The 10,552-nt window shown below is 37.7% G+C and overlaps 1 protein-coding gene across 4 annotated transcripts in view; it reads right to left on the bottom strand.

Annotated features, from left to right (window-relative positions):
* Positions 1–457: 457 nt before the first annotated feature.
* The window catches only part of RAB27A (RAB27A, member RAS oncogene family), a 30,562-nt gene continuing 20,467 nt past the window's right edge, over positions 458–10,552 (bottom strand). For 3 of the 4 annotated variants that reach the window (XM_069867117.1, XM_069867116.1, XM_069867119.1), the window contains 5 exons: positions 7,902–8,074; positions 6,191–6,276; positions 5,347–5,450; positions 4,464–4,587; positions 458–2,880 (listed from right to left, as the gene is read on the bottom strand). In XM_069867117.1, the coding sequence (XP_069723218.1) occupies positions 2,682–2,880; positions 4,464–4,587; positions 5,347–5,450; positions 6,191–6,276; positions 7,902–8,054 (666 nt within the window). In that variant the 5' untranslated portion in view covers positions 8,055–8,074 and the 3' untranslated portion in view covers positions 458–2,681. Of the gene's footprint in view, positions 2,881–4,463; positions 4,588–5,346; positions 5,451–6,190; positions 6,277–7,901; positions 8,075–9,936; positions 9,975–10,552 lie in introns of those variants that run through there. The other variant, XM_069867118.1, reaches the window with a different exon arrangement.

Raw genomic sequence — 10,552 nt, 5'->3', positions numbered from 1 at the left:
TATCCAGCTGAAAAACAGCTCATTTGTCTGATTTTTGACACAGACCACCACAGCAAGAACACAGACTGATTTTGAACTAAGACAACAGGAAATGTTACAATTCAGTTCAACAGATGCTGACGAGGTTCAGATCAGGAATGTTTTAACTATTCTACATTAATAAGAAATTCTGGGACAAAGCGTCATAATGGAAATCCCTTCCAAAACCTTGTTCCATCACAGATCGACATTTTCTCCTGACACTGTATAGAAACAACTTTTCTTGAAATAACAGTTTCTCATCACATGAGAATTCTTTTTTCTGTGTGTGTTTGTTTTTCAAAAACCAGTGACTAGTGAGAATACAGCTATTCACTGTCAAAAACCATTTACTGTGATTTCGCATGAGAGTTCAAAAAGGAACAAAAGTTCTGTCACAGAACAGTTCAAACATAAATCTTATGGCACGTTTCAAAGGTTGACAGTAAAGCAATTTTATGTAGATTCTTTTTTTACAGTAAATAGTTACATATAATATGCATGACAAAAATATGACAGTTCCAGTATTTAATATCCAATCTAAACATAAGTATTCAAAAGGAAATATTTTCACCCCATTTCAGTAGTCACCTAGCTCAGTAGTTGGCTGCAATAACCCTTATTGTTTTCAGGAATTGGATGGAGCTATAAGCACAAAAACTCCCATTAGAGTTAATGCATGACAAAGTTCCACTGCAACCCGATCGGAAAAACAAAGGGTTACATTAAAGGAAATTCAGACACTGAAGTACATTGAAATGCATCGTGTCCTACAGCAGAGTTTCATACTCTACTGCTCAGGAACATGATGGTAACTTCAAAAGGCACGCCCAGTTAAACTACAGTAATTCCGGTCCACGTGAGTTTTAGAATCTTGGTATTGTAGAATAGGAAAAAAAAAAACCAAACCAAAACCCTATATTTATTCAATATAAATTTCTTTAATCTCTTTCCTAGTCCCAGAGCAGTCAAATTATATTGCACTTTTAAAATAATCTGTGTAGGCTGTGATAAAAATCTAGTATTTACATGTTGTGTTTGTTAAAGAACAATGCATTACTTTGTAAAATATTTTAAGAATCAAGTTTTAACACTTGTTCTTGTATTATTAATATAACCAGAGGCTACATAAAATATTTATTTTTATCTCCTATTCTAGAAACATTGTTGGTCCTTCAAAAAATTCATTATGCTGCAATTCATGTTCACAACTGGTATCAATGATTGCCTGAAATTGCAGTAATTAGGATATTTAAATAAATAAATACATAATTTCTAAAGAAGTAATAGCTTTGGAGTTTTGTAAACAAACTGCTGTGGAAAGTCTGTAACAAGACTCGGTTTGGCATGTTATGACTTTAATTGGCAATACTTTACAGTTATACAACCTTTGCCAGGGTAGAAAACAGTTTGGTAGGCACATCTTATAAATCAGTCCTGAAAAAAGACCCAAAAAATACTGAGTGTTCCTTAGGTTCTAGGAATAAATAAAAATTATTGAAGAGCAACATGATCCACTGAAACCAAAACTGACATTTATGTGATCTGTAGCAGGAAAAAAAAAGAAAAGCAAGTCTATTCTTTTTTAAATACAACCTAAAGGAAATCTACAAGCCATAAATGAATAGATGTGCAGGACACAAAGGTTGGCAGAATAAAATAAGCATTATAAATTTATAGCAATACTGATCTAGACAGAGCTGGTATCTTAGCTGCATCTCACCCGAAGACAATCATCATTCATTTTTCAATCCAAATTTGAAAAAAACATTCCAAATCTGTGTTTGGTAAAACAAATTCAGTGCAAAGCACTGGCTCATCTACGTTGCCCTACATTCCTGTTAAAATATGAGTGGTAAATTAAAAGAAACATAACAAACAAATGTACAGTTATGCCACTGACATATAAATACATGTATAAGCATGTTCTAGAAGTTCAAATTATGTCAGGAGGTCTGATATGCTGTGCTGGATACATTTCATATAGTACAGTTGTAGTCTGCATGTTCAATTTCAAGACATACCCAAATTGTTGCACATACACAAGCCTGTGCTTCTATTTTATTAATATTATACAGAATAGCTGTCTTTCAGTTTTCATCACTGAAGGCTGATGGTTTTAGAGAGCAAGGAAAAGCTACTGGAAGGCTTTTGTGGAAAACAGGATTTTGATTTAAGCTTTACGATTGTTATCGACTGATGAAGCGATCAAATGTTCAAAACCAAGAAGCACGCTGGCAAGCTTGCTGTTAGTAGAGACTAAGAGCTGTCACAATATCTAATCTAAGTGCCTAGTTTGTGTAGTTAATAGAGCCTTCAAAAGGTAACTAAAACTCCTTTAATTCAGAAGCCTACCCTTTCTCACTGCCCATGCAGAGAATTGTTTCTGAATTTGGTAATGAAAATTCCTCTCCTTTGCTCCAAAGCAGAGAATTAGAATATCCACTGCTACACCAATTTAAACCTGGCCCATCGTTAGTAAACTGCATACCTTGCAAGCAAAGGCCAATGTTGTTTGAGAGGGAAAAAAACCCCAACAAATTGTTTTAAGAATTAATATCACTCATTAAGTGACTGCACAATGGGATTTGTCCATAAGTTAAACAGTTAAGCTGCAACTGTACTATACTTTACCACATACATTAAACTTAATTGTAACTGAGTTAACAGCTGCATTTGCTTCTTTCTTGCTCCTCATTCAGCTGTTCTGTAGAGCTGTGCCCGTTGGAGCGTACTACCCCCTCTGGGATCCAGGATTTATCCACACACCGTTCCATGCGCTTCATGATGAGGTCAAGCAGAGTTTCAATGGCTTTGCTTACATTATTCCCAGTAGCTGCACTGGTTTCAAAATACGGTATTCTGTAGAAGACAAAAACCACAAGCTTGCTTCACACAGTTTATATTCATAATAATGTTAATATTTCACACAATACTTCATCACTGCAAACTACAGGGCAGAGAACTTTGTAACTGCCCATAGATTGGACAGGGCCGATAGCTCTGACTTTTCGCTCTCTACTCGTAAATAAAGCTGGAATTTGCAGCCTCAAAGATAAATTGTTTCCAGAAGTCACATGCAACGAGATCACTTTCAAATCTTTAAGGAAAGGCCACGTGACATCTACTGCTGTTTAAAAGGTTTTGCTGCTTCACAAGCAGCTGGTTAAGGTACCACGTGCACTTGCTGTTGTCTGTGTGACATGGACATCAAAGAAACATTTTCACAGGAGAAGGGAAAAGCAAGAAGGTAATATCTAAACCCGTTTGTCTCGGATTGCTTCCAATTTGCCTCCAATGATTCTTCAAGGTCAAAGAAAGCTGATTTGTGACTATGTGATAGGAAACAGCACTGCACGACAGGACTAGACGTGCAGAACAAAGCAGTTAGCACTGAGGACTTAGTGTTCACACTCTGCGTGTTTTGTGGGCTTTATTTTGGACCAGCTGCTATCCATTCCTCCAGAACGAATGCACATTACTGGTCGGAGCACATCATCTAGTTCAGTTTTCAACTGAGGAGGAATCCAGTTCACATGCTAGAAAGCTGCTCCATTATGTGAATCAAAACAGAAGGTTTGCTTCAAAAGTGCCCTTCTGATCCACACTGAAATGCAAATCTGATCCAGATGCGTGATCCACAGAAGAGTTAAGGGATTATAACAGTACTATGGGAATAATTAGTATCTAGTCAGAACAAAGATTTCATATAGTTCCTTTAGGGACATGTGACCTATGCCTGTAGGGAAGGGCAAGGCTCCCGTCTTCCTCCTGATCTTAGTTTTCAGACTCCCTGGGAGCCTGTGGGAGCGCAGACGCCTGCAAGAAAACACAGTTGACCCCTTTGAGGCTAATTCACTAAGAGTACATCTAAGGTACAGTCCTAACAGAATTGCCTGAACAGTTGAGAGAAGATTGAATGGAGAGGGGGCAGAGAATTGGGGAACTGAGACAGAATTTTCTTCTGTGGGAACTCAGCACTCTGCAAGCAGACTCTCCAAACCCTGGTGAAGAGGTCACAAGGCTCTCAAAGGCACTGAAGCCACATGTTTCTGTGGCCACACTACAGACAGCAGCTACTGTACAACAAACTTTTGTAAAACAACTCAGCTTGGAAATGAGGATATCAGTGCCTGGTATTATTTTTGTTTTCCCCAAAATCTGAGGTGACACATATCACCTCACCAAATACAAAGTGAATTCCAAAAGAGCAAGATACCTGTTTTTTCTATGTTTTTCTCCAGTGCAACATTATTGCAATACTACAAAATTTTAGGTAATGCAGAAAACATTAATTTTTGACAGAAATAAAGATACCATACCAGGCAGTTAAGCATTCAAAAAACACTTATTCTCACAATAGCCTTTCAGTATACAGAAAAGGCATTGCAGAAAACATTTCATTCTGCTGTACACACAGCAATAACTAGAAGGAAGTTACATACCCATATTTTTCTGCAAGTTCCTTAGCCTCTTCTTCTTTCACCACTCTTTGGTCTTCCAGATCGCTCTTGTTTCCACATAATACGATGTCAGGGTTTTCACAATACGCATGCATCTGTAGCTGACCTAACAGCAACAACACAAATAGGGGTCACAACCTACTGTCACACATAAAGCTCACTAAGAACACTACCACGCTTCAGGGGACACCAAGTCCTTCAGGAAAACAACTCTTGGCAAGACAGAAATTAAGTATGCTCTCTGTTATCTCCCAGGACTTCTGCTATTGCACTGAGTCAGAGAACACCTGGACATCCACTACCGTGTAATCATTAATAAAGCCAGGGAACAAGCCAGGGGAGCAGAATCCTGACAAAGTTAGCCCAGAAGCTGTGTATTTGTGGCTTAAGGAGTTATGCTCACCAAGCATCTTCAGTGAGCTGCCAAGAAAGGATATATTCCCCCCTCCTGATGGATGATGCAGTTTGGGAACTCCACTGGCTACATAAACCAGCCTAGTAATATCTGCCTTCCATTAAGCGTTGCTGACAAAGCTTCAGGTAAGTCAAAACAGAGTTTTGCATAGGCTTTCGACACACTTAAAATTACTGAATATCACTGAAGTCAGGGATATATTTTCTCAGCTTGCTTTTATATAGGCTAAGATTTAAGTCCAGAAGGCAAAGCTGAATTTCAGGTAAGCGCTAGAAGCCACCACTAGCAGCTACTACAATTATGAATGCAACATTTGCTTTCTTTTACCAAGAAAGTTATAAAACCAGTCTTGTCAGTTCTATTTCTCAGCGAGACACCATATTTACAAACATAGCCCCTTCCCTGCCTGTGGAAAGAAAGGAAAAATTAAAATTAAAAGGAACGCCATACTTATCCAGTTCCTGACATTCAGAAAACTTTGCTCATTTGTCAGATCAAAGAGTAGAAGAAACCCCATGGCATCTCTGAAGAAAGCTGTCGTCAAGCTACGAAACCTAAACCAGCAAAGTGAAATTAGTTAGCTCATCTGACAAGTTACTTTGAAAATATAATTGCACACAGTCGTAAAACTGAGGTAACTTAAGACTGAATTAACTAGAATGAAATATTCATCCTAATTGTTTTGCTGCTGTAGGGACTGGATAACAAGAATTGCTAACATTACTAAAGCTTAATCAAGGTCTAAGGAACTCAAGGAGACGTTTCACTTGAGCGTGAGAGCTTAAGATAAAGTCTGCTATAAAGCAAGACTTGACTAACACTCAGAAATTAAGATAAGAATGAAACTCAAACTTTGAATAGGAATTTGTCCCCTATACACATCAGTTCTTGATTTTAAGACTATAAACCACTAGGATGCTGGTCTTCTGATAGACAGGAAAGAATCCTTTGAAGTGATTTCACCTGTCTGACTTTCCCCAGGACCTCAACGTACTTATAGAAATTTAAGGAAAACTGAAAAAAGAAAAGTTCTAAAAAACACCTATATGCATTAGCCAAAAAGAAAAAAAATTAAATCTAAAAGTTTCCAACAGACAAAACCAACAATTAAACAGTTACTAATAGGAATAGTATTAATAGGAAACTTTCCATCACTGTTAAAGTAAGCACACTTCCCCATCGCGTCGTACAATTAAAATGTAAGAATCAATGAAGAGAATCCATGTGCTTGGTTCCATTTGCATCTAGCTTGATGACAACTGCCTTACATGCTAGGTGGGGAGATGGAACATACCGTTCCTGCCCTGCAGTATCCCAGAGCTGAAGATGTATCCTCTGTCCTCTGCCTCCAACGCCATCTGGCCCGTTGGGTCTATAAACCTGTACAAGGTAATTTGTAAGACAGTATTAGCATTCCAGCTTCTATAAAACACTAAGTAACTGACACTTAAAAGTCATTAAATGGAGCAAAACTAGCACTGGTGATGCAAAGATCCCAACTACAACTCAATTCTTCTGCTTTATAGGACAAAAATAATACAAGTTGCATTTTAGTTTTGCATCTAATCAATTATTTAAAAATCAGGGTAAAATGAAACTGGAAAACCAGTCTGCAACAGACCAAGGATCCAAACAGATATTTGGAGCAGCCATTAGGCAAGCTTCGTTTTAGTATTGCGATAGGGTTTTTTGGCTACTATCTTGTATCATGTTCAAATGAAAACGTAATTATAAGAAACCAACAATCAGATCATGCAATCTGGCAATACATTTGTACCACTAACAAAACCTCATTAACAGACAGAATATACTCTAAGATAGCGAATCTCTTCTGCCAAATGATTGCTGAAAAAGAGCTAAGGGCAGATCTTCGTGTATCACAGCTTGAAAAGGAGAAACTGGATGGTGATAATAAAAGCTGAAGAGTTTACTCAGCATGAAAATATAAACAAGGGCATTTATTAGCTTTGGAAGGATCAGATGAAAATAGATCCATTTATTGTTTACAACACTACCTGTTAGGTGGGCATCTTTACCTTCAACTGTCGTTATACCTAAGACTGTCAGAGTTATAAACATATCTTCAGCGACTCAGACTTGCTGAATCTATAGATTACATGGTTCAGGTTGTGAAACTTAGATCTTATCCCAAGTTATCAAATATGCCAATCAAGAAAACTCACTACGTTTACTCTCCCACAGAAGGAATACTAACTTATTCAAGAGACCAGTTTTGCATTTCATGAAGATATTTACTCCTTCCACTACTGTGCTGCATGTCATCCATCAAAAGCCAATCCGCACAATGCCCATTACACCATCCAGAGTTCTGGACACTTGGGAAATTATCAGACTGCACTGAAAGTCACTTAATACTTCTACATAAGAATGAAATAAAAACCAAACTTCTGCCAGCCCAATTTCTCAGTGCAGTAAGAACCAGAATCAAACTGGTTTATCATAATGCAGTGCTCAGCTTCATATCGAAAGTATGTTTGCCTAGTTTAATAACAATTCAGGGGTTAAAAACCCCACTACTTTATTTTTCACAATTCTTCTCGGGTTGTGGTAACTGCTCAGGAAGCCACATCAGCTCCATGTATTCATGCTTTCATTCACATTTTAAAATACTCTTTAAATCAGCATTGCAGTCTTTTTCAGTTCATATTGTTACTACAGCCTAATCCTTCCTCGTGAAGAGAGTTCAAGAATAAAACTACTCCAAGTACTACGTGTACAACTCACAGAGCAGAGACACTCAATGCTTGCTGAGCAGTAAAACGTGGTTGATGAGCTTTTGGGGAGATGGGAGGAACAACCCACAACAACGACAAAAATAACCAGGTAAAACGAGGCCGTTTCCTTATTACAAGATGAAGTACACGATAACTATTGCTTTCACGCTCAACATAAGGATCGAGAGGTTAGATTTTTTGAAAAATAGATTCTAGCCATCACCAAGACAGATACCATTTTAAAGTAGCACACGGTTTGTGAAAACTCACCACTCTCTTTTCCCGAAAGTCAATGCCCACTGTTGTGATAAATTTGGAATTAAATTTGCCATCCGTATATTGGTAGAGAAGGCTGGTCTTTCCTACTCCAGAATCACCAAGTGCTAAGAATTTTATGAGGTAATCATAGTCCCCATCAGACATAGTGAGAATTCAGGAAACACCTTAAAAAACAAAGCAAAGATTAGTTAGTAAACGACTCTACTAAAGCTCCTTTTGACAAATATTTAAAATACAAATCATTATTTGAACTACAAAGCACCCAGCAGCAGGACTAGTGCTGTTGTCTTTTACACCAGTTTCACCTTAAACTCTCAATTATGGCAATTAGCAAATTCAGCTGTGACTGAAAAAAAATGCGTAGTTGATTTTCTCACATTCCTCTTATTATAAAGACAAGACAACACAATTTTAACTTCTGCAGGAAAGACTGAAAAAATCAAGGTTAAAGCATTCAAGATATCTGGAACATGAACTGCAGAACCGTTCTTAATCTGTATGGAAGCTGGCAAAAGCTACTTAAACAGACCCAAAACATAATTCTGACCTCACATTCACTGTGACATTATTAACATAAAACATTCCAGACTGCCCACTATATTTAAATAAAAATGACAATCATTTTTTTATCAATAGCTATTTTTTTGGCTTGAAAAAGTTTTTTCATATGAGGAGGAAAGACAACCAAGCAACATTCTGTTGTTGTTGGGTTTACTGGGAGATACTTTTCTTTTGTTTAGAGGACAAATTTTCAATTTTTAAAAAGTCTAAATGATTAGCTAGCATAATGAATTTCCATTAAACACCACACACACTTTCCCACAGCCCATAATCATTTAAGAGATTTCTCTCTACCCTTTTCGTGCCTTTGAAAAAATAACCATAGTGGATGTAATCCGATCAGAGCGCAATAACAGCTGGAATGTGTAACCAAAATCACTGCCAAATTTCATATAGAGCAGAAAGAATGATGTAAGGGCACTAGTACTTTCCTGTTGAGTAGCTACTGAGCCTCTCTTCCCCCAAAACAAACAGGAAAGCGCTGCCTTATGCTACTTTCAAAGAAACAAACATGAAAAGATAAGCCTAAAATAACCATTCTAAAATCAACATAAAACTGGCATTAAATAGCATCTCATGAAGGCAGGAAATAGATAGCAAAATACAAAAGACTTAGATGATTAAACAAAATAAAAGTAGAATTTGCTGTTTCAACTACAAGTAAGTACTTTTGGAACAATTTGTACCTTGAACTAGATAAAACTATTCACTTCCAGTCAAACACTGCAGTAGTTTGCATCAATGGCAAAACACCGACTCATTTCTTGAATAGCAACTCACAGCTTGAGGTTTGGAACAAATTCTGTATCTCAAGTACGTGGGCGTCAATCAACACCATTAAACTAAACCCGTAACTATCTTTAGAGTTTCAACAGGCCAGAACTGTCGTTAGTCGGCTTCGCCTTGACCGGACCTACCAGGACCAAACACAGCGGTTAGATTTACACCCAGATACTCTCCAACTGAAGAGTCAGTGGAAACATCCCACACTTCATTGCTATTTCCAGTTTTGAAGTCTCCCTTTCGCCAGTCAAGGTGTATTTTACATTATGCCCTCAAAGACAGTAAAACTTAGTAAGGAAGGGGCTTTAGGTGACAGAGTGCACACTCACTATCGCACCACAGCCAGCTCATCTGCTTCCCACTGTTGTGTTCTAGTACAAAGTTTTCGTCTATTGTAAAATACAAGTGCAAAAACCCCATAGTAATCTTCATTTGTGAATTTTTTTACTTAAATACACCACAACTGCAAGCCTGCATGCACCACACAGATCTGAAGGAGCAGAATATTCAAGTAAGCAAGTTGAACTGGCAGCCACACACAGACATAAGAATGTTTTTAGAATAAATTAAAAGCCCTGATTCATTAGATGCACTTACACATACCAGCAAAAGGGATTTTGTTTCATCTTTTAAATCCTTCTCCCTCTTGGGGAAGGAAAAAAAGTAAAATCATATTGCCTACCTAGTAGCTCTACAAAGGGTCTTTTCATTGAAATGCACGAGAAGAAAGGGAAAAATATTTTAAGAAGCAAATTAGAAGGTTATTACTAATGACTGGATTTGATTTAGATTTCCATCTCTTACATGGTGTTTCTTTTGCCCTCAGATGTTCTCCAAGAACAAAGGGCTGTGTAAGATCCCCCTCTGCTCCAGTACATGTTCTTTCGACTTCAATGCCCCTAAATTAATTGTTGCTTGAAAAGGCTTAAATGCAAATCTTAGGGCCAGTATATTATACAAGTTATCTTCATGTCTTTTGCTGTGCTGTCCCACCTGCACAAAAGTATTTGCCTTGTGTCATTGGTATTTTGTTAGCTACCTATAGGTATGCAGAACATGCTTTTAATAAAAGATACACCATAGTGCCACCTAATCACTGCTAATTTGTGCTGTAAGAAAGGGAGTTTATCTTGCACTTTGTGGAAGACCTTACGGAGAAAGAAAGGGGACTACAGCTCTTACTGGAGCTGGAAGAAACTCTTACGGTTCCGCTGCGCCCTTCCATGGGACAAAGCTCAGTGAAAGCTGTCGTGGAAACAAAGGTCAGGGTTAGACCTTGGGGAGGTAAACCCTAAAGG

The sequence above is a fragment of the Phaenicophaeus curvirostris genome, chromosome 12, assembly GCF_032191515.1.
Source record: "Phaenicophaeus curvirostris isolate KB17595 chromosome 12, BPBGC_Pcur_1.0, whole genome shotgun sequence".
Classification (NCBI taxonomy): Eukaryota; Metazoa; Chordata; class Aves; order Cuculiformes; family Cuculidae; genus Phaenicophaeus; species Phaenicophaeus curvirostris.
This window is presented reverse-complemented; position numbering and strand designations above follow the sequence as displayed.